This window comes from Notolepis coatsorum, assembly GCF_963971535.1.
Source record: "Notolepis coatsorum genome assembly, chromosome: 3".
In the NCBI taxonomy this organism is placed as follows: Eukaryota; Metazoa; Chordata; class Actinopteri; order Aulopiformes; family Paralepididae; genus Notolepis; species Notolepis coatsorum.
The window spans coordinates 119161055-119184878 of NC_140167.1; the positions used below are offsets into that span (position 1 = coordinate 119161055).

Genomic DNA, 23824 nt, shown 5'->3' on the forward strand with positions numbered 1-23824 from the left:
TCCTTCCCTCCCTCCCTCCCTCCCTCCCTCCCTCCCTCCCTCCCTCCCTCCCTCCCTCCCTCTTTCCCTCCCTCCCTCCCTCCCTCCACTCCCCTCCCTCCCTCCCTCCCTCCCTCCCTCCCTCCCTCCACTCCCTCCCTCCCTCCCTCCCTCCCTCCACTCCCCTCCCTCCCTCCCTCCCTCCCTCCCTCCCTCCCTCCCTCGCTCCCTCCCTCCACTCCACTACCCTCCCTCCACTCCACTCCCCTCCCTCCACTCCCACCACTCCCTCCCTCCCTCCCTCCCACGCAACAGCGGGTTAACCCTTTCACTGCCACGTGACAGCGGGTTAACCCTTTCACTACCACATTACAGACGGTTAACCCATTCACTACCACGCTACAGCGGGTTAACCCTTTCACTACCACGTGACAGCGGGTTAACCCTTTCACTGCCATGCAACAGCGGGTTAACCCTTTCACTGCCACGTGACAGCGGGTTAACCCTTTCACTACCACATTACAGACGGTTAACCCTTTCACTACCATGCAACAGCGGGTTAACCCTTTCACTGCCACGTGACAGCGGGTTAACCCTTTCACTACCACATTACAGACGGTTAACCCTTTCACTGCCACGTGACAGCGGGTTAACCCTTTCACTACCACATTACAGACGGTTAACCCTTTCACTGCCACGTGACAGCGGGTTAACCCTTTCACTACCACATTACAGACGGTTAACCCTTTCACTGCCACGTGACAGCGGGTTAACCCTTTCACTGCCATGTGACAGCCTGTTAACCCTTTCACTGCCACCGGACAGTGGTTTAATCCTTTCACTGCCACGTGACAGCGGGTTAACCCTTTCACTGCCACGTGACAACAGGTTAACCCTTTCACTGCCACACTACAGCGGGTTAACCCTTTCACTGCCACACTACAGCGGGTTAACCCTTTCACTGCCATGTGACAGCCTGTTAACCCTTTCACTGCCACCGGACAGCGGGTTAACCCTTTCATTGCCACGCAACAGCGGGTTAACCCTTTCACTGCCACGTGACAGCAGGTTAACCATTTCACTGACACGTGACAACAGGTTAACCCTTTCACTGCCACGTGACAGCGGGTTAACCCTTTCACTGCCACGTGACAGCGGGTTAACCCTTTCACTGCCACGTGACAGCCTGTTAACCCTTTCACTCTTACTGTCTCACTCTTAATGTCTCACTCTTAATGTCTCACTCTTACTGTCTCACTCTTAATGGCTCACTCTCTCTCACTCTTAATGTCTCACTCTTACTGACTCACTCTCTCTCACTTGTACTGTATCACTCTTAATGTCTCACTCTCTCTCACTCTTAATGTCTCACTCGCTCTCACTCTTAATGTCTCACTCTTAATGTCTCACTCTCTCTCACTCTTAATCTATCACTCTATCTCACTCTTAATCTCTCACTCTTACTCTCTCACTCTTACTCTCTCACTCTCTCTCACTCTTAATCTCTCACTCTCTCTCACTCTCTCTCACTCTTAATCTCTCACTCTTAATATCTCACTCTTAATCTCTCACTCTCTCTCACTCTTAATCTCGCACTCTTACTATCTCACTCTCTCTCACTCTTACTCTCTCACTCTCTCTCACTCTTAATCTCTCACTATTAATCTCTCACTCTCTCTCACTCTTAATCTCTCACTCTTACCCTCTCACTCTCTCTCACTCTTAATATATCACTCTTAATCTCTCACTCTCTCTCTCTTAATCTCTCACTCTTACTCTCTCACTCTCTCTCACTCTTAATCTATCACTCTTACTCTCTCACTCTTACTCTCTCACTCTTACTCTCTCACTCTCTCTCACTCTTAATCTCTCACTCTTAATTTCTCACTCTCTCTCACTCTTAATCTCTCACTCTTACTCTCTCACTCTTAATCTCTCACTCTCTCTTAATCTCTCACTCTCTCTCACTCTTAATATCTCACTCTTACTCTCTCACTCTCTCACTCTTAATCTCACACTCTTAATCTCTCACTCTCTCTCACTCTTAATCTCTCACTCTCACTCTCTCTCACTCTTAATCTCTCACTCTCTCTCTCTCACTATTAATCTCTCACTCTCTCACTCTTAATCTCTCACTCTTACTCTCTCACTCTTAATCTCTCACTCTTAATCTCTCACTCTCTCACTCTCTCTCACTCTTAATCTCTCACTCTTACTCTCTCACTCTTACTCTCTCACTCTCTCTCACACTTAATATCTCACTCTCTCTCACTCTTAATCTCTCACTCACTCTTACTATCTCACTCTCTCTCACTCTTACTCTCTCACTATCTCACTCTTAATCTCTCACTCTCTCTCACTCTTAATCTCTCACTCTTACTCACTCTCTCACTCTTTCTCTCTCACTCTTAATATCTCACTCTTACTCTCTCACTCTCTCTCACTCTTACTCTCTCTCACTCTTAATGCCTCACTCTTAATGTCTCACTCTCTCACTCGTACTGTATCACTCTTAATGTCTCACTCTCTCTCACTCTTAATGTCTCACTCGCTCTCACTCTTAATGTCTCACTCGCTCTCACTCTTAATGTCTCACTCTTAATGTCTCACTCTTAATGGCTCACTCTTACTGTCTCACTCTCTCTCTCTCACTCTTAGTGTCTCACTCTTACTGTCTCACTCTTACTGTCTCACTCTCTCTCACTCTTAATGTATCACTTTTAATGTCTCACTCTGTCTCACTCTTACTGTATCACTCTTAATGTCTCACTCTCTCTCACTCTTACTGTCTCACTCTGAATGTCGCACTCTCTCTCACTCTTAATGTCTCACTCTCTCTCACTCTTAATGCCTCACTCGTAATGTCTCACTCTTACTGTCTCACTCTTAATGTCTCACTCTCTCTCACTCTTAATGTATCACTCTTAATGTCTCGCTCTGTCTCACTCTTACTGTATCACTCTTACTGTATCACTCTTAATGTCTCACTCTCTCTCTCACTCTTAGTGTCTCACTCTTACTGTCTCACTCTTAATGTCTCACTCTCTCTCACTCTTAATGTCTCACTCTCTCTCACTCTTAATGTCTCACTCTTAATGTCTCACTCTCTCTCTCTCTAACCCCCCTCTCTCTCCCTCTAACCCCCCCTCTCTCTCTCCCTCTAACCCCCCTCTCTCTCTCCCTCTAACCCCCCCCCCCTCTCTCTCTCTCTCTCTAACCCCCCTCTCTACCCCCCCCCCTCTCTCTCCCTCTAACCCCCCCTCTCTCTCCCTCTAACCCCCCCTCTCTCTCCCTCTAACCCCCCCTCTCTCTCCCTCTAACCCCCCTCTCTCTCCCTCTAACCCCCCCCCCCCTCTCTCTCCCTCTAACCCCCCCCCCTCTCTCTCCCTCTAACCCCCCTCTCTCTCCCTCTAACCCCCCCTCTCTCTCTCCCTCTAACCCCCCCTCTCTCTCCCTCTAACCCCCCTCTCTCTCCCTCTAACCCCCCCTCTCTCTCTCCCTCGAACCCCCCCTCTCTCTCCCTCTAACCCCCCTCTCTCTCCCTCTAACCCCCCCTCTCTCTCTCCCTCTAACCCCCCCTCTCTCTCCCTCTAACCCCCCTCTCTCTCCCTCTACCCCCCCCCCTCTCTCTCTCTCTAACCCCCCTCTCTCTCCCTCTAACCCCCCCTCTCTCTCTCCCTCTAACCCCCCCCTCTCTCTCCCTCTAACCCCTCTCCCTCTAACCCCCCCTCTCTCTCCCTCTAACCCCCCCCTCTCTCTCCCTCTAACCCCCCTCTCTCTCCCTCTAACCCCCCCTCTCTCTCCCTCTAACCCCCCCCCCTCTCTCTCTCTCTAACCCCCCTCTCTCTCCCTCTAACCCCCCCTCTCTCTCTCCCTCTAACCCCCCTCTCTCCCTCTAACCCCCCCCCTCTCTCTCTCTCTCTCTCTCTCTCTCTCTCCTTTTAAATCTGCATCTCAGATTACAGGTGCTGTTGTAATTGGATGATCTGGATGATGTGACTGAAGTTGAAAGGGTAGTGGAATGTACAATAGTATGTATGTATGTATGTATGTATGTATGTATGTATGTATGTATGTATGTATGTATGTATGTATGTATGTATGTATGTATGTATGTATGTATGTATGTATGTATGTACTGTATGTATGTATGTATGTATGTATGTATGTATGTATTTATTGTGTATTGTGTATTTATTGATTGAGTGGAAATGATTGTATTAGAAACATGATGGAGAAGAGATGGAATACAGTTATTTTTATGGAAATCAATATCTCTCTCTTCTCTGCGGCTCTGAAGCTAAGCCCACAGACAGCAGGACTGACTCTTGAATGTTCTTCCAGAGCTCAGTGCAACCTGCCTGGTCCACAGCTGGTCTCAGGAGCGCTGATAGACGAGGCCAAACACCTGGGCAACCTGGCCTTCTCTGTCTGGGAGAAGATGAAGGAGAGGGTCAAGTTCACTCCTGTCACTCTGGACCCAAACACTGCAGGACCCCGGCTCTCTATATCTGATGATCTGACCAGTGTGAGACGCACAGCCACACGGCAGCAGCAGCTCCCTGACAACCCAGAGAGGAGCATGGTGTATAGCAGGGGTCGGCAATTAGGTTTGCCCACGGGCCAGATTTTCCCCAAGCCATTGTGTGGCGGGCCAATGATAATGAAAAATGTTTAACTCTGTCAAAATAAACGACATATACATGTTTGCACTGTCTTTTTTCTATTATAAAGTGCCTCTCACACAGTGCATAACACATGAACAGATCAGTCATTTGATTTTAATGCAGGTGCTCGCATTATAAATCGAATGTATTATTATTAGTATAACACATGAACAGATCAGTAAGGGTGCATTTGATTTGAAGCACCGACGGCGGGTGTATTATACATGTGACCTGCCGCACCAAAATACACACACACACACACATATCCCTGGCTGAATAGTGACATCCTTAATACTATGGTATTAAATGGAAATGTAAAAAACGTAAAACTTCAGAAAACTTTTGATGGACATACTCATGGGTAGCCCTTCCTTAAAACCAAACACATATTGAATATCAAGATAATCATATCTGTCATACCCCACCCTTGCCCCCTTGCTTTTCATCCCCTCCCATTGTCATCAGCCCACCTGTGAGTTATGCAGGTATTATGTACAGACCCCTATCTATTATAAAATAAAAGTTAGTGAAACTTAAAATAATACAAGGTGGATTTAAAGTAAAAACCCAACTCACCAGCTTCTATGAAGCAACTAATGTGATCCCCAGACAAAGTTAGAAGCAGTAAAAGTAGGTGAAAGGACGAGGCTCATCATCCTACACCTTTCAGCAATGGCAGTAAAACTGAAGGACAGTTGAAATGCAAGTAGAGATGTAGTCTAACTGAACTGGAGGTCTGATGACTCACTGACAGCCTTGTCACTGGCTGCAGGCCACACAGGGTATTGAGTAATAATATAATATCAGTTATTATCATCAGGAAGGGAGGGTGAAACACCAGGATGTTGTTGCTGTAAGAAGGGGTAGTAAGTGCGCCGTCAGGTAAAAACCTTGTATCACCCCCCCCCCAAAAAAAAACCTCATCTTCAGATTGACATCCATGTATTTATCAAGTTATACACTGGATTTTTGAATGGATTACAGTAAATGGACCACAGGGTCATGGAACCGTCATAGAGGACCATGTACGTTTTTGATTAAAGTAAAAACATGAACATTTGCAAAATTGGAGATACAAGGTTTGCGCCCGACATCAACCGGCAGCTGGAGAATACAAAATACAGTAAAATAATATATACTTTTAACACAATTGTTTTGTAACAACATATTTTATATGTAATACAGTACTGTATAATTAATATGGCACTTGGCACAGTTCTGATTATAGAGGATTATTACACAGGGGAAATATTCATCACAACAGTGCATGAAGCGATTTATACACAATAAATAAACAAACTCATCAGAAATAAAAAGAAACTGAATGCTATATATCTCATCTTTACAGGAATGATTTCTCAGATAGTAGATTAAAGATATTAGCACAAATGAAAAACACAAATATACACAAATTATGAGAATCCCTCATCCAGATAGAGTACATGGGTAGCCCTTCCATAAAACCAAACACACATTTAATATTAACACAATAATGTCCGTCTCTCTCTCCATCTCTTCCAAAATGTCGCTGAATGTCCTCCACGTTTCAAATTAGCTGTACAACTATTGAGACTGGACAGAGGAGTGGATGGAGTAATTGTTTCTCACATAGTATTTCTCCACCTTACAGTAAGTGCTCACAAAGAAAACAAAATGTGAAACTAGTTTGACACTGAAACAAAGGCAAATGTTTCTGGGGCTTCCCGGCACTTCAAACCCTAACATTGTGGTCAATCAAGTGCAACATATTTTGACACGGAGAGCACAAATATGATTTACTAGAAGCGTTTTCTTTATACAAAGGCACAATGGTTTGATTTGTCAGTCAAGGGGTGTAATGAACGGCTGCACAAATCAACAAAGGCACATTCTGTCTTCAAATAGTCACTTCCTTCCTTCAACACCTCCCTAATCTGATCACATTTTTGTGAAAAAACTAAAAAACATATAAGGTACAAAAAAAATTACACACATACTGTATGCACACGCACACACACACCAGGGTTGTGCTCAACTGTCATTTTTTAGTTCAATCAATTCAAAATGTAAAAACAATTGTGTAACTGAGGGGTACAATTCCCTGACTGTATTGATAAGTATGGTATCATTAAACCACTACCGATTATGTACTTTAACTACTGGCCACACAGTACATGATATAGATATGATGAACACTTTCCCACCATGAAACGAAGTCCACACAAATGTATAAATCGAATATTTTATATAGCAAAGGGTATATACAACGTTCACTTAATGACATTTATGATTTGAATGCACTTGTAAGGCAAATGAGTATTCGTAGGCAAATCAACATTGAATGTCCAATCTCTGGTTACGCAGGGAGCAAGTATACAACCTGGTTCTTTAGGGAACTATAGCGATGGTACTTAAATGATTATAGCTGGATACACTAAAGGGGGGTCCCGCTGGTTGTAAGTCAGTAGGGGGGGGGGGGTTAGGAGAGCCGCCGGCGATATCCCATCTGGCCAACGATTTCTTGGGAGAATTCAGAGTGCTGAACACGGTGCCCACAGAACCTCGGTCCACAGATGAATACAGCTGGGCCCTCTTGTAGACGGTAGCTGCCGGTCCACAACGAAGAGACGTGAGGCGACCTCACTCGGGGTAGAGCGCCGTCTCACCTGGACTCCTCTCGGGGGGTAGTTCCAACACTCAGCAGTGTTGGCTGTTATCCATGGCATAATCAAAGCACCCAAAGCAAGTAGATAATCCAAGCCGTGTAGGGCTCGCCGTCGTCCGGGTAAAGTAATCCAATGTGCAGGTCCACTCGTCCTGGCCCAGAACTCCTCGGATGAAAGCACACGTGGTCAGCCCAGCCTGGTTAAGACTCTAGATAACGCCAGGAACGATGGGGGTACTGCTCACTTTATAACTCTAACCGAACGATGCACCATACATAATAGACTATTATTAACTTAATAGAAATACGTCCCACTCGACGGTATAGTGCCAACTATGACAATTCAACTATTAATCCACACGATGTCTCAATGCCTATTCTGAGGCCAAGTAGGCCATACTGCACCACACGTGGGTCGTGGGTGAGGCTTCACGTCTGTTACTAGGTTGGAGGGTAAAGGACTAATGGACTAAAAGAAAGTTCTACTTTACTTGCGCCATATATATATGCGCTGTGAACAAATAGTACCATTCGTATTTCGCCAGACGTATTCCTACGCGGAACCGGGCTTGTAACGACATGTTCGTCGGCACGATTGAACTTGAACCAAGGGGCTTGGCTGCTGGCGCCAGGTTCTTGTCCAATGAGAGAATGAAACTATTATGGGCTGTTAGTAGACTAAAGGGATATTCAGTGTATATGTACAAGGAATATACAAGGGATATCAAACGATATACAAATACTATTAAATATATATCCATAAATAAATATATATATTCGGTTTAATCTGATCCTTCACAACAGCCGCCCCCTAATTAGTCCCACCTAATTAGCTAAGCAGAGACAGATTAACCGCACTGTCTACCACTCAAGGTCCGCTGTAAGGGTCAGTCAACTCACAAAGTCGTGGGGTCATGGTCGTCATCGATAGTGTCTGGGAGTCTGGGCAGTTCTATTAGCCTCGCCACGGGTCGTGTGTAAGTTCGCCCTTGGACGAGCACCTCGGCTGCTCGGACCTTGCCATCGGCACCGGTGATCACTTTGCTTACGCGGCCAGCCGGCCACATAGCTCTGGGTAGTGACTGGTCGATAATCATGACGACTGTTCCTTCTGTCAAATTGTCTCTCTCTTTTACCCACTTCTGGCGGGTCTGTAGAGACGGTAGGTAGTGGAGTAGAAAGCTGTTCCAACTTGTCAGCTAGTACTTGACTGTACCTCCACATTCTTCGGCCGTTCGCTTCTTCAGGCCTGTACATTGTCTGGGGTAGCGCGGGGTCCAGCCGCCCCATCAAGAGTGTGTTGGGGGTGACTGGGTCGACATCTGCTACATCACTGGAGACGTAGCCGAGGGGCTTGGAGTTCAATACTCCCTCGATCTCCGTGAGGACTGTCATTAGGACTTCTTCCGCCACAGTCTGGGCCCCAAGCACGGCGTACAGGGCTGTCTTTATAGAACGTACTTCTCGTTACCAGGTTCCACCGAAGTGGGGTGCGTTCGGGGGATTAAACTGGAAGTCAATCTGGGATGGAGCGAGGTGGGTCTTAAGTTCTGGGCCCATAGCTTGGAAGCTCTCTCTCAGCTCTCTTTCTCCGCCTTTGAAGTTTGTCCCGTGATCAGACAACAATGTAGACGGTTTTCCTTTCCGTGATGTGAATCTTCGGAAGTCCATAAGGAATGAGTCTGTGCTCATGGTCGGAAGGAGTTCGATATGTATCGCTCTGGTGGTCATGCATTTGAATACAATACCCCACCGCTTCTCGGTTCCTCTTCCTTTCTTTATATACAACGGGCCAAAACAGTCCATGCCTGTGGAGTGGAATGGCTTGTCGCCGAGTCGGAGGCGACAGGGAGGTAGGTCAGCCATCCGGGGTATGCTGGGCTGCGCGCGCCACTTTCGGCAGTCTAGACAGGTTCGCTGGAAGCGTCGCACTGCTTCTCTTCCTTGAAGTATCCAATAGCGACGTCTGATCTCCGCGAAGACTCTCTCTGCTCCTGCGTGGTGTACATCCTCGTCGTATTTCTTTATGATCAGCTCTGTGACCTTGTGTCGGCTGTTCAAGACTATCGGGTACTTAACGTCATCCGGTAGATTGGGGGCTCTCCGCAGACGACCACCCACTCTGATGAGATTATGGGCGTCGCTCTCGGGTGCCAGGTGGAGCAGTCTGCTGTCTGATGGGACGGGCTTTCCTCCCTGTAGACAGTCTAGCTCATCGGGGAACGAGTCTCTCTGGGCTCGTTGTAGTAGAAGAAGTTCTGCTTCTTCGTAGTCAGCTGCTGAAATGTCGGCAGTGGGCTGAATCTCTGGGTGGTGCCGCAGAAATGTCTTTAGCTGCGCACTCTGTAGGGTAATGCAATCATCTATGTTGGGGTCTGTGGAGGCGACTGTGCTCAGTCCACAGAACATAGGTTTCTTGTTCTCAGCCTCCTCTTTACTCGCTTCCCGTGGGGTGGGTGTAGGCCACTCTTCTTCCGGGAGCTTGAGGAACTCTGGTCCGTCACTGTAGATGTTGCGACGGGTGAGGTCATCTAGGGACATTCCCCGGGTGATGACGTCAGCTGGGTTGTGTTTAGTGTCCACATACCGCCAGCTCGCTGCTTCTGTTAACTCTTGGATCTCGGTGACTCTGACTCCCACGAAGACCTTGTATCTGCATGAATCAGACTTGATCCATGTGAGTACTGTCGTGGAATCTGACCACAAGATTGTTCTGTGCACCGGAATGGTGAGTTCACGTTGGATTAACGTGGCTAGATGCGCTCCTGCTAGGGCTGCGCAGAGCTCTAGACGCGGGATAGATTGTTGCTTTCGTGGGGCTATTCTTGAGCGAGCCAGGATGAAAGCAGTGTGTATCTCTCCTCCCTTCTCTTGGGCACGCAAGTAGGCCACCGATCCATAGGCTACTTCGGAGGCGTCACTGAAGACGTGTAGATCCATCTTGCATGTCTCTGGCCTCACTGTGGGTGGGAAGTAGCTGCGGCGTATATTGACACCTGGGAGTGAGCGGAGCTCCGTCTCCCACTCTCTCCATGTGGAGGCAAGGTGTGCGGGTATTGGGTCGTCCCAGCCCTGGTCCTTGTCCCATAGTGCTCGTACAATCATCTTTGCCCTGGTGGTGTAAGGTAGAATACATCCCAACGGGTCATATTGTCTGGCGAGTGTTCTGTACACACTCCGTCTGGTGGTCGGTATCGCCGTCGACCTTCCCTGCTCCGTGGTCAGGGGTTTGTGTTTATAGTGGAGCGAGTCTGTTTTGAAGCGCCAGACTAGTCCTAGTGTCATTTCTTGGGCTTCTCCTGGGATTGTCGCCATCCAGGTCTCGCTGCTGGCAGCCTTGTCCGCGGGGGAGAGGCTGCGCAATACGTGCAGGTCACTGCTGGCCCACTGCCTGAGATCAAAGCCGCCTTTGATCAGGGAGGCGCGTAGCTTGAGTAGGAGAACCTCGGCTTCTTCTTGAGTCGAAACGCTTTGTAAACAGTTGTCCACATAGAAACTGTTCTTTACACTGTGTCGGACCTCTTCATCTGCTGCTGGGTCCTCTGCGACGTGTTTCTGTAGTGCAAATGTAGCACAGCACGGGCTGCATGTGGTTCCGGAGGGGAGGACTTCCCACTGGTAGATGGCTGGGTGCTCATCTCCGATCCTCTCTCTCCATAGGAACCGCAGCAGGGGCTTGTCCTCCTCCACTAGTCTCACCTGCAGGAACATCCCTTTGATATCCCCGCTGATAGCCACCTTGTCCTGGCGGAAGCGTAGTAGCACGCCTAGTAGAGAGGGGCAGAGTGTGGGGCCGGGCAAGAGCTCTTTATTCAGATTTTGGGATCCGATCTGGTAGCTGCAGTTAAACACAATGCGATCCTTGCCGTTGTGGTGGACCTTGTGGTGCGGCACGTACCATGATTCGGTCGTCTGATCGGCCTCTTTAATGTCAATCTTTGTCACGTGTCCCGCTGTGATTAGCTTCTCAATCTCAGCGCGGTACACACTCTCTTGAGCGGGGTCTTTGGCTAGGCGCCGCTCTGTGTTCAATAGATACCGCTCCGTGGCGTCTTTCTTTGCGTGAAAGGTGGGCATTCCCTCTCGCCTCAGGAGTGGAGTTGCGTATCTCATCACTCCGCCGACTGTGACTCTCTTTGTCCCTTGCTCGAGGAGGTTTATGGCGTAAATGTCTTCTTTAGAACGAATGTCTTTCTTTTCGTTCTTAAAGGGCATTGTCTCTAGTGTCCATAGCCTCTCGACATGCTGCAGGAGAGTGGTGTCTTCTTCTGTCGCTCTGGAGTGGAGGCAGCTAGTGGCTGCTGTTCGGTTGAGAGATTTAGCGAGGGGGCCTTGTAGTGTCCACCCTAGGCGGGTCTCGACTGCTGCAGGACAGCCTCGGGGTCCTGTATGGACCCGGTCTATCGGGACTATGAGGTCTGCATGGTCGGAGCCTATCAGCAGGGTCGGGGTGGCGCCGTCTATGAGCGGGATAGGTAGTTGACGCAGGTGCACATATTTATCCATCAGCTTGGCGATGGGGTAGGTGTACTGTGATAGTCCTATTTCTTGGCTGGTGAAAGCATTTGTAATCCTATACCGTCGCTCTGGCTGCCCGCTTGCTGCGATAGTGAAGGAGACATTCTCGCCCTTTATCGTCTTTAAATCTCTTCTTATTGTCCGAATCGTCATTTGGTTCTCGCTCCCCCGCAGTCCCAGCTGGGCCGCAGCGGACGCGAGCAGAAGGGTCTTCTCTGACCCGTCATCAAGGACGGCGTAAGTGTCCATGACTTTATCTTGGTAGCTCAATGTTACACGGACTACCTTTAAGAGCACTTGGGCGCCGCTGCTGCTGGCGGGGTCAATGTACATGACACTTGCCTTGGTGCTGCTCGATGGTGCAGGTGCAGGCTTTCTTCTGTTACTGTCGTGTAGTACATCTAGATGGGCTCCGTCACACCGACTGCACCTCTTCTTTAGGCGGCATTCGGCTGCCATGTGACTGCGCGCACATCGGTAACAGCGCCTGTTGGACTTAATCTATTGACTCACTTCTTCTGCATTCATCTTTGTGAACAGGTCACATTGTGACAGCCAGTGTTCCTTCTCGCAGTACGGGCACACCATCTTCCACTTCTCTTTTCTCTAGGGGGTACTGTGGTTCTTACTGCTCGGTACTGATTCTGATTGGTGCATGACAGTCACCGATCTTCTTCCATCGTTTATTCTCCTGGGTCCCTCTCTGGAGCTTGGTGTGCTCCGCACGAACGTATCCAGTCGTAAGCTGCTGACTTCTCTCGCCAGGAAGTCGGCTAGATCGAGGAGGGATGGTTCGGGACCGTTAGGATCACGGTGGTCTCTCTGCCGCCTAAAGCGCTCTTGTCTGGCGGGTGGCAGCTTCTCTAAAATCCTCTCGACGTTAGAGTTGGCGTATAGCTCGTGCATACCCTTTTCCCGTTGCGCTCCCAGCATCCCTACCAGGGACTGCACTTTTATAGACAGGTCGTCTAATGAGCGATTGTCTGTTGCTGGGGGTAGGCGGTCAATATGCCTTATCTCTTGGATTACGTAATCCCATATACGTCCATATCTCTGGTCCAGCGCTGCTAGAGCCGCGGTGTATGGGGTCGTAGAGGTGGCATAGGCTAGCGCTATATTGTGCGCTCGCGGTACTTTCAGGTGCTTCAGTAGTATTGCATACTTGTGGCGTTCATCAGCGACATCCACCATCATTGTCTCTAAGCACATCCGGAGCTCCGTGTACTGTGCTCGATTCTCATAGGTGAAGTCTGGAAACGTCGGTGTGGCAATGTATGACGCCGTGGATGGCTGATACATCGGCGAGCGTTGGGGGAGAGACCTCCTAGGCGAGTCTCCTCTTGCGCCTCTCTGTGGGCTGGTAGCGGCAGGGTACCATGGCCCGCTGGTCCAGGTGCTATTCCTCGGGGCTGGTCGTGCGTCATGCTCACCCGTGAATAGAGTCGGGGGTCTGTAGCGCAGCGCCGCAGGGGTATAGCCTGGGCTGTACTGGACCTCCTGGTCCGGTGGAGTACTGTGCTGTCGTCGGGCTTGGTTCTCCTCCTCTCCCTCTTCTTCTATCAGGTCCTCTAGATCCTGTAGTCGTTTATTTAGCTTCTCCGCAGTGTATGCCGCTCCTTCCTTGTAGCTGGGTCTCGCTTGGACCGGTCTGGGAAGGGGGTCTGCGGGGGGTATAGGCTTGGTCTGTTGGTCAAGTTCAGGGTCGCTTGCTCGGTTAGGAGACGCTGCCCTTGACTGTTGTCTCGACGAGTTCCTTGAACCCCTGGCGGAGGGAGAGGGTGTTGCCTTGAGGATCAGCTGCTCCATTAGCTGCGCTTGTAGTCTGTCGCGCTCGGCTTCGCGCTTGGTGAGATCTGCTTCTCTTTGGGCACCGGCAGCGGCGCGCTGGGCGTCGGTCCGGTCTCTTGCCATATTCTCTTCCGTCTGAAGGCGTCTCATCTCCAGGCGTATGCGCTCTTCCTCGCTCCGTTGCTGTGTCTGGAGTCGATCGCGTTCACCCTGAAGTCGATCGCGTTCACCCTGAAGTCGATCGCGTTCGGTAGAGGCTGTCAGGCTGGCGAGGAACGCCTGTGATAGCATCCTCTCCGCTTCGCTGGGGGAAGACGGTTGTAGAGGTGAGCCGCTCCTGGCTGTACTCGTTGGGGAGTCCTGGAGCTCTATTTCCTCGGCGCTCTCCTCCTCTTCTTCCGTGCAGAGTTCTCTCTCTGTAGGGTTGTCTTCCTCCCGGGGCTGGTCGGGGACTACTTCTTCGGTATTGGCGGGGGGTAAAGGCATGTCAGCTCCCTCCTGGTCCCCACCGTGAGCTTGGTCAGTTACATTAGAACCCACTAGGGCCTCTGTGGTCGGGGTAACCTGGTCGTTAAGGTCAGACATAATTTTACTTTCTACTTTTACCGCGTTTACCGTTTGTCGAAGGCTAGGTAGTTGACTGACAGCGTAATCCTCTAAGTACTGAGGTGTCTGTCGTCTGCGCCGCGGGCGTTCTACGTTAGGAGGACCGTTTCGTGGAGTGTTCATCATAGGCCATTTCAATATTAATAACACTATATTAATATTACACTAGTTACCATCCGGCTCGAAGGACCAATTGTAACTGAGGGGTACAATTCCCTGACTGTATTGATAAGTATGGTATCATTAAACCACTACCGATTATGTACTTTAACTACTGGCCACACAGTACATGATATAGATATGATGAACACTTTCCCACCATGAAACGAAGTCCACACAAATGTATAAATCGAATATTTTATATAGCAAAGGGTATATACAACGTTCACTTAATGACATTTATGATTTGAATGCACTTGTAAGGCAAATGAGTATTCGTAGGCAAATCAACATTGAATGTCCAATCTCTGGTTACGCAGGGAGCAAGTATACAACCTGGTTCTTTAGGGAACTATAGCGATGGTACTTAAATGATTATAGCTGGATACACTAAAGGGGGGTCCCGCTGGTTGTAAGTCAGTAGGGGGGGGGGTTAGGAGAGCCGCCGGCGATATCCCATCTGGCCAACGATTTCTTGGGAGAATTCAGAGTGCTGAACACGGTGCCCACAGAACCTCGGTCCACAGATGAATACAGCTGGGCCCTCTTGTAGACGGTAGCTGCCGGTCCACAACGAAGAGACGTGAGGCGACCTCACTCGGGGTAGAGCGCCGTCTCACCTGGACTCCTCTCGGGGGGTAGTTCCAACACTCAGCAGTGTTGGCTGTTATCCATGGCATAATCAAAGCACCCAAAGCAAGTAGATAATCCAAGCCGTGTAGGGCTCGCCGTCGTCCGGGTAAAGTAATCCAATGTGCAGGTCCACTCGTCCTGGCCCAGAACTCCTCGGATGAAAGCACCACACGTGGTCTGCCCAGCCTGGTTAAGACTCTAGATAACGCCAGGAACGATGGGGGTACTGCTCACTTTATAACTCTAACCGAACGATGCACCATACATAATAGACTATTATTAACTTAATAGAAATACGTCCCACTCGACGGTATAGTGCCAACTATGACAATTCAACTATTAATCCACACGATGTCTCAATGCCTATTCTGAGGCCAAGTAGGCCATACTGCACCACACGTGGGTCGTGGGTGAGGCTTCACGTCTGTTACTAGGTTGGAGGGTAAAGGACTAATGGACTAAAAGAAAGTTCTACTTTACTTGCGCCATATATATATGCGCTGTGAACAAATAGTACCATTCGTATTTCGCCAGACGTATTCCTACGCGGAACCGGGCTTGTAACGACATGTTCGTCGGCACGATTGAACTTGAACCAAGGGGCTTGGCTGCTGGCGCCAGGTTCTTGTCCAATGAGAGAATGAAACTATTATGGGCTGTTAGTAGACTAAAGGGATATTCAGTGTATATGTACAAGGAATATACAAGGGATATCAAACGATATACAAATACTATTAAATATATATCCATAAATAAATATATATATTCGGTTTAATCTGATCCTTCACAACAAATTGTATTATTTCTCAATAGGTTGGATTTGACAATCTTCTCCTCACAAAAGGTTTTTAAATATTTGACATTTTAAGAAATCCCTCTTCCTGCATTGATTGAATTGAACTCAACCCCCTAACACACACGCACAAACACCCACCCACACACACGCACAAACACCCACACAAATCATATTCCTGCACAACTCAGGAGACATCTGACACACACACACACGATCCAACGTTTCCAATTCTAAGTAGGGCAGCAGCTTGTATCGTTCACTCAAGTCCTCAGAGATACACGATGTTGTCCTCTCCCCCGTCCTCTCCGTGCTGTCCCTCCAGGGAGAGGTAGGCCTGCGGGGTGAGGAGGGGGATGAGGGACGCAGAAGGGGGGTAGTCCTCCTCGTACAACCTGACATCGCCCGGGATTCCTGACCTCCACGACCCCATGGAGTACCTGTCCAAGGGAGGGCTGAAGTCTGCCAGAACCAAAGCCAGAGAAGGACAGTGAACGAAAGGAACAACATCGTCGAGTTGCAGGTGACAGAACAACAAGTCACACTACAGCAGATACAACCCGGAGGATTATGCTACAGCTGGGAGGTATACCCAATATGAAGGTTTACTGTCATGGAGCTATGCAAAGGTTTGGATTACCATACAGTCGTCCATGTTTATGTTTATGTTTATTTAAGGATCCCCATTAGAAACACCTAGGTGTGCCTCTAGCCTTCCTGGGGTCATGAATAGAAATACAATACAGTACAGTAAAATGCATACAACATTTTAAAAATAATAATAATTATATATATATATAATTATTATAATTTTATTAAAACATGTCCAATACTACAGTCTATTTATTTATTTATTTATTTATATAAACGTACATACTGTACACACATACACAAATAAGAATATAGTTATACATATATTAAAACAATATATACATACTCAAATATTAATTTATAATCTTGCAGTATTAAAATGTCAAAGAAAATAATTACCAAACAAGTGAATGATGGGTTTAAGGCCCCCTGTGTAAAGTGTATTACTAATATTATGTGTGTTTGTGTGTGTGTGTGTGTTTTATATGCATGCAGCCTCTGAATGAGTCCCAATAGTGTATTTTCCTTGGAAAGTACATCAGAAATATTTCCAACATGTTCTATTTGCCAATAAAAGGTTGCTGTGTCTCCCACCCCCAATTGCATCTTTATCACCCAACAAGCCAAACCCCTGGAATGGATTGAATGTCTGTGTGAGTGAATGGCAGGTAGTTTACAGTATAGTTGTTGTTCCTCGCCGGTTCTTTCAAAATGCCGAAGACATCCCGACCGAGAGCATCTGAGATGATCCAAATATAATACAGTTAATTTCCGACATAGGACTGTTTGTTCAGCATACTGAGAATGACGACAGAGCGGTTAGCAAACAGCCCTGGGGAGTTTACATCTTCATCAGGTGAACCAAGCAGGCGATAATAATAATAACACCACAGAATCGGTCAGTGACTCAGCGAATAGCGCTATTCTGAATACGGTAGATTAAAGTTCAAAATAATTTCATACTGCATTCATTAATCATCAATTACACAATTAGACCGCCTGTTGTGTTATAACGCAGTAACAACAAGACACTATACGTTAATTTGGTTTGTGCAGCGGTCAGCACAGAGGGGTTTCCATTGTAGGCGGAGACCGGAGACCGTCCCAAAGCAGAAGTTCCAACACTCCGCTGTAGTTTTAAGGAATTAAATGATCACACAGAAGAAGCATGTTCCTCTCTGTTATAAATAAAGATCGCCGGTGCCACTGCTGAGTCAGTATATATACATGCACAGAAAGTTTGCAGTGGAAAGTCTCCTTGCATTTCGAGTAGTTAGGCTGCACTGCACATGAAAAGACAATCATGTCTGACGTTTTGATTTTAGATCTGATTCACGGCCCGTGCACCGCGTGCAGCGAATCCTTGGAAAAACGCGTTGTCGATAATATGTTACCTGTCCCAGGGGAGGAGGACACAGATAGGCATGTTTTCATATTGTCACTGCATCGGCAGGGAAACGGCGACCGTTTAACAGTTAAAAACAAGCGTCTCAATGTCCATATCTTGGACTATGCAACCATCACGGAATGCTTATACAATTTCAAGCAAACCGTTGACAATTTGGACTTGAGTAATTTTCGCGTCATCACTTCAGCTCAAGGAAGAGCTGTGTTGCTGCTGTTTCAAGGGCAGCTTTTCACGGCAGTGTACTCGTTTGAGTACGCGGTCCAGCTCGACGACCACCAGCCGAGCTGTTCCCATCGCAGCCCCGGCGCCCAGGTTGAACCACCCCGAGATTGCAGTCAAGAAGAGGTGTCCAACTTTCTGCAGCAGTTACCTGCGCTCAAAGGAAACATCAATATCCTGAGGTCCACTCTTATCCCAGGTGGGTCATTATTTAATAGAGCAACGTGTCTGTGCGTGCGCGCGCCGCTCTCTCTGAATGTCAAGTGACAGGCAATGGTGGTGACTGACAATCATATACCCCCCCTCTCTCTCTCTCCCCCTCTCTCTCTCTCTCTCTCTCTCTCTCTCTCTCTCTCTCTCTCTCTCTCTCTCTCTCTCTCTCTCTCTCTCTCTCTCTCTCACACTCATCCCAGGCAGGTGGGTATTAATAGAAGAGAGGCTAATGAATGCTCCCTCTCTTTCTTACTCTCTCTAGTCTAGGTCAAATTAATGAAATTGAACATTAGTCATGCCTTTCAGATATTTCTAAGCAAGGTGAACTAACCATGGCACCAGTGTGTTGCGTTGCTGATATCATAACTGGTTGCACACACGCTAATGACGCCACGTGCACGCGCGCTCCCGCGCATGCGCATAAATGTTCCTTCGGATAAGCACAGACTAAAAAGACAGTGCCTAATTGCCTCTACGAATGGAATGTAACACATTTCATTCCCAAGTTTTGTGTGAATATCTGAGAACGTATTTGAACACACCTGACGACCGGCGCTATTGATATGCAAAGTAGCCTGCTGGGTACTTACCGAGTTGGCGCATCAGTCGAGTGCAGCGCATTCCTGTGTGCACGCACGTGCACGCGCTTCTGCTCACAAAAGCATGGTTGCAACCCCGTCCCATGAGCAACGCATCCCTGATGTCACCCCACTCAGAGACCTGCACTGGCTCCCCATCGCCGCACGAATTCGCTTCGAGGCCCTCGACCTGGCATTTCGTGCGGCGAAGGGAACGGCTGCCGCCTACGGTCAATGGTCTCTAACTACACACCCTCAAGACCCCTACGCTCTGCATCTTCTGGCCGCCTCCGACCAACTCCTATCCGAGCTCCGGGAGGGTCATCAAAGAAAAGCCGCCTATTCTCGGTCCTTGCTCCACAATGGTGGTGGAACAAACTTTCCCGAATCCCACCATAATTAGGACAGCCGAAACCCGACCAATCTTTCGCCGTCGACTGAAGACACACTTCTTCAATCAATATCTAAAAAAATAATAATAATAATAAAACGAACCCTCTTACTGGCATGCACCTATACTAACATACACTCAACACTAGGGCTGCAACGATTAGTCGACATAATCGACAACGTCGATTATAAAAAATCGTCGACAAGAAATTGTTGCGTCGATTAGTCATTAAATTTTTTTTTTTTTTTTTTTTTTTGTGTGTACTACCTATCTTTGTGAGAGTGGCTTCTCAGGGTTCCAGACAACATCATAACATGATGATCCCATAGCAAATTTTGGACATTGAAAACATTGTTCCCCTGCAGGAGATGATGATCAGACTAGACACACAATACATTACACACGCACTCCTCTCACTCACACACAGCGATCAGAGTAAGACACACACATACACACTCCTCTCACTCACACACAGCGATCAGAGTAAGACACACACACATACACACTCCTCTCACTCACACACAGCGATCAGAGTAAGACACACACACATTCACACTCCTCTCTCTCACACACAGCGATCAGAGTAAGACACACACACATTCACACTCCTCTCACTCACACACAGCGATCAGAGTAAGACACACACACATACACAAATTACACAGTACACACCTCTCACTCACACAGCGATCAGAGTAAGACACACACACAAATTACACAGTACACACACTCCTCTCACTCACACAGCGATCAGAGTAAGACACACACACATACACACACACACGGACTCCTCTCACACACAGCAAACAAAAGTTATTTAAAGTACACTTCCACTTTAATTTGTATTATTTAATTTATTTATCTTGTTATGAGTGATTGCTGTATTGTTCTTCAAATACATTTTCATTTAAAGTGGCTTAAAGATCCAAATTCAAATGTTTCATGAGTCATTATTTTAATTTGCTATGGGATCATCATGTTATGATGTTGTTGTTTGGTCCTGACAAGAGTCTCAAAGTCTGGGGTGATGGTAGACAAGCAACTCTGAGGTCATGCTCAATGTCCAATCTGTTCCTCTGCTCTGTCTTCAGCTGGACCAGGTAATAAAAAAAAAATAAAAAATCTTTTTTTTTGTTGTTGTTTACATTGGTTTTCGATTAGTCGACTAATCGAAAAAATAATCGGCAGATTATTCGACTACCAAATTAGTCATTAGTTGCAGCCCTACTCAACACCATAGCACTCAAGTCTTAACACTTTGATGAACATTGTTACTCCGCTGATATAGTTGTACCCTTCCTACTGACTTGTCATACAAAACGTGTAAGTCGCTTTGGATAAAAGTGTCAGCTAAATGACAAAATGTAAATGACAAGCTAGTCAGACTACTGCTTGACCTGACTCCTAGAACCCACCTCACCCCTGCCCACTTTGACAACCTAGGATGGCTTAGAGTAGACGACAGAGTACAGCAACTTGCAATGGGCCTGGTCTACAAGATACACTACACGACCAAGGTACCCATGTACATGTCAAAATACTTCCCAAAGGTCAGTGAATACCACAATCACAACACCAGAGGGAGCTCCACAAATTAAAACCCAGATTCGGCTCAAACAAGGGACTAAACACATTTCGCAATTATGCCACATCAATGTGGAACGCCCTACCCAAAGCTGTAAAGGAATGTGAATCACTACCCACTTTCAAAAGCACTCTCAAAGAACACCTACGGGAGACTGCAATTCGAAACTGGCCCCTACAAATGTCCTAACCCAGTTGTACAGTAAATGACCAAGTATGGCTTTGTCAGTATTCCAATGTACAGTGTACATTGTCCCCCCCCCCCCCCCCCCCTACCCACCCCCCCCCCCCCCACCTCCAATGTACAGCCCCCACCCACCCACCCAACCCCACCCCACACACCCAACCTCCTCCAATGTACAGTTTCTACGGCAAATGTATATTAGGGCTGTCTTAAATACTTCGAAGCTTCGTTCGATGGCACAAGCTTCGAACATTTAAAAAAAAAATCGAAGTTTAAAAAAAGAAAAAGAAAAAAAAACGTTTTATTTTTTTAACTTACATTTTTTTTTTCTGTTCGAAGCTTGTGCCATCGAAATAACGTGTATCCATTCAACTAGCTGCTGTACTGCTATGGTAGCTAGCCTAGCCGCAATGCTATGGCCGATCACATTCACGTTAGCATGTAAGCTAACAACAAGAGCTTTACTGTAGGTTTAGTCTCTCGCTTTTTGAGAGACATAAACTCTCTGCTCTTGGTGGTACATTGTGTTGATGACTCTGCACCCCCCCCTTAACAACTGTTTATATTGAGCCGTATTGTATTGTACCCATTCTGCAATGTTAAATAACGTTTATCCATTCAACTACTGCTATGGTAGCTAGCCTAGCCGCAATGCTATGGTCGATCCCATTCACGTTAGCATATAAGCTAACAACAACAAGAGCATTGGGTCTCTCGCTTTTTGAGACATAAACTCTCCACTCTTGGTGGTACATTGTGTTGATGACTCTGCACCCCCCCTTAACAACTGTTTGTATTGAGCCGTATTGTATTGTACCCATTCTGCAATGTTAAATAACGTTTATCCATTCAACTAGAGCTATTACTGCTATGGTAGCTAGCCTAGCCGCAATGCTATGGTCGATCCCATTCACGTTAGCATGTAAGCTAACAACAACAGGTTTAGTCTCTCGCTTTTCGATTTTCATTTTTTATTTGTATTTTTTACTTCGATTTGTGTGTGTGTGTGTGAACAATCCACTTTATTTATAGAGCACATTTAAAAACAACAACGTTTACCAAGTGCTGTACAAGTCCCACAACATAAGATACAAAAATAAATAAATAAACAAAATAAAAAAGTTTCGAAGGTCAGCCCTAATGTATATACACACTTTTTCTGGACACTTTTTGTATCACAAACAGTACTGTATTTGCAAATCTGATATGTCATAAATGTATAGATGTAGCAGTACTGTCTATCTGTATGTCATGTATGTCATATATGTTATGATGAATTGAAAATGGGGGACCCTGATGTAAACAAGACAAAAGTCTTTCTCTGGTCTGCATCCCCTTAACAATTGTAAATTTGTATGTATTGAGCTGTACTGTACTGTACCCATTCTGCAATCTGTTAATAAACTTTTCAATCAATCAATCAATCAATCAATCAATCAATGATCTATTTCTGTCTCTCTCTGCCCCTCCTCCCCTCTTTCGTTCTTCCTCTCTTTCTACAGACGGTTTTGGTCATGGCTTCAGTTCTCGTACAGGCGGTGTGTCCTCCCTCTCAACCATGTCCTCTCTCAACCTGTTCAGTAGCTCCAGAAGGAAGGATCCCAGGGCACTGGTGGCCGAGAATGTCCGTCGACTGGCCGTCGAGGCTGGCTTCTACCCCCGACCACTTCACTTGGTTAAGGTAGCCAACTAGAAGTGATTAGGGCTATCCTTGACCTCGACTAAAAGACGTTTTCAGTTGACCAATAGTTATAGTTATAATAGTCAACTAATCGATTCATCGATTTAATTGACAAATCTGTAAAATTGTGTTTTACACATGAAATCATGCAGAAGGACCTCTTTTTAAACCAGAGATGTACTGATGCTTCCTCTGGAAATAACTCATTCAGCTTGGAAAAAAAGCATTAACATTACTAATCGACTAACAAAGTGGGGAAACTAAGACCGAACCGACCAATTCATCGACTAAGAGGGAACTGCCCTAGAAATCATGTGCTTAGAAAGAAGATATCTTTTATTCTACAGTAGGTTCCTTTTTTGTCATGGTCCAAACCAAGTGAACCACCTCATTGGTTTCCAACATGGAGTCTGGAGGGATCGCTGAGGGTTCTTGAGAGGTGGTTCGGGTCCTTGAGGTGGTGCCAAGGGTCCTTGAGGTTGTTCAATGGGGGCGAAATGAGGAATAGCCCCCCTGTGAATCCCTTGACTCCTAACTACAGTATGCAATTCTTTAGTAAAGTATATCTAACAACAACACATAAAAAGTATTGTAAAATGTGGGTCTATGGGTCTAATAACCAGCATCTCCTACAGTCAGAAACGTAGGAATCTGTGTTTTGCTTGTATTTTATTGTTTTCTATTTATGCCTGTTTTACTGATCTTTTTTCTTACATTTATATTAATCTGAAAGGCGCTACTAATGTTTTGTATACTCAGTGTATCTGTCACTGGCAAATCTGTTGATCAAATAAGCCTCCTCTACTTTTACTGGTATAAGCAATTTTACGTCTCAGGCATGACCAGCTTCTTGACCAGCTAAGATGTATTTTACTTCCTACTTTAACAAATGGGTTTGTGCTTCTTATTGGCCATTTGTTGTGACAGGTGAATCACGCCAGCAATGTGTGGGTGATGGGGAAGGCAGAGCCAGAGAGCTATGACGCCATCGTCACCAATCAGTCTGGTGTTGTCATAGCAGCGCCAGGGGCTGACTGCATGACTCTCCTTTTCGCTGACCCTGTGTCAAAGGTCATCGGGGCTGCTCATGCCGGTAGGTAACCGGGTCACTTTGGTGAAGAGGATGGGGAAGTCTGAGAGGCAAAATAGGAGATTGTAGAAGAGAAGGTTCTGTTGAGATGCAACCCT

General features: G+C 46.9%; 1 protein-coding gene across 1 annotated transcript in view; it reads left to right on the forward strand.

Annotated features, from left to right (window-relative positions):
* Window positions 1–4207: 4207 nt before the first annotated feature.
* Window positions 4208–23824, forward strand: part of LOC311225974 (purine nucleoside phosphorylase LACC1-like) — a gene marked incomplete at both ends in the record, with an annotated part of 98034 nt that continues 78417 nt past the window's right edge. The window contains 5 exons of the mRNA XM_084311359.1: window positions 4208–4577; window positions 16113–16118; window positions 17974–18204; window positions 22458–22636; window positions 23564–23729. Of these exons, the coding sequence (XP_084167485.1) occupies window positions 4208–4577; window positions 16113–16118; window positions 17974–18204; window positions 22458–22636; window positions 23564–23729 (952 nt within the window). The remainder of the gene's footprint in view (window positions 4578–16112; window positions 16119–17973; window positions 18205–22457; window positions 22637–23563; window positions 23730–23824) is intronic.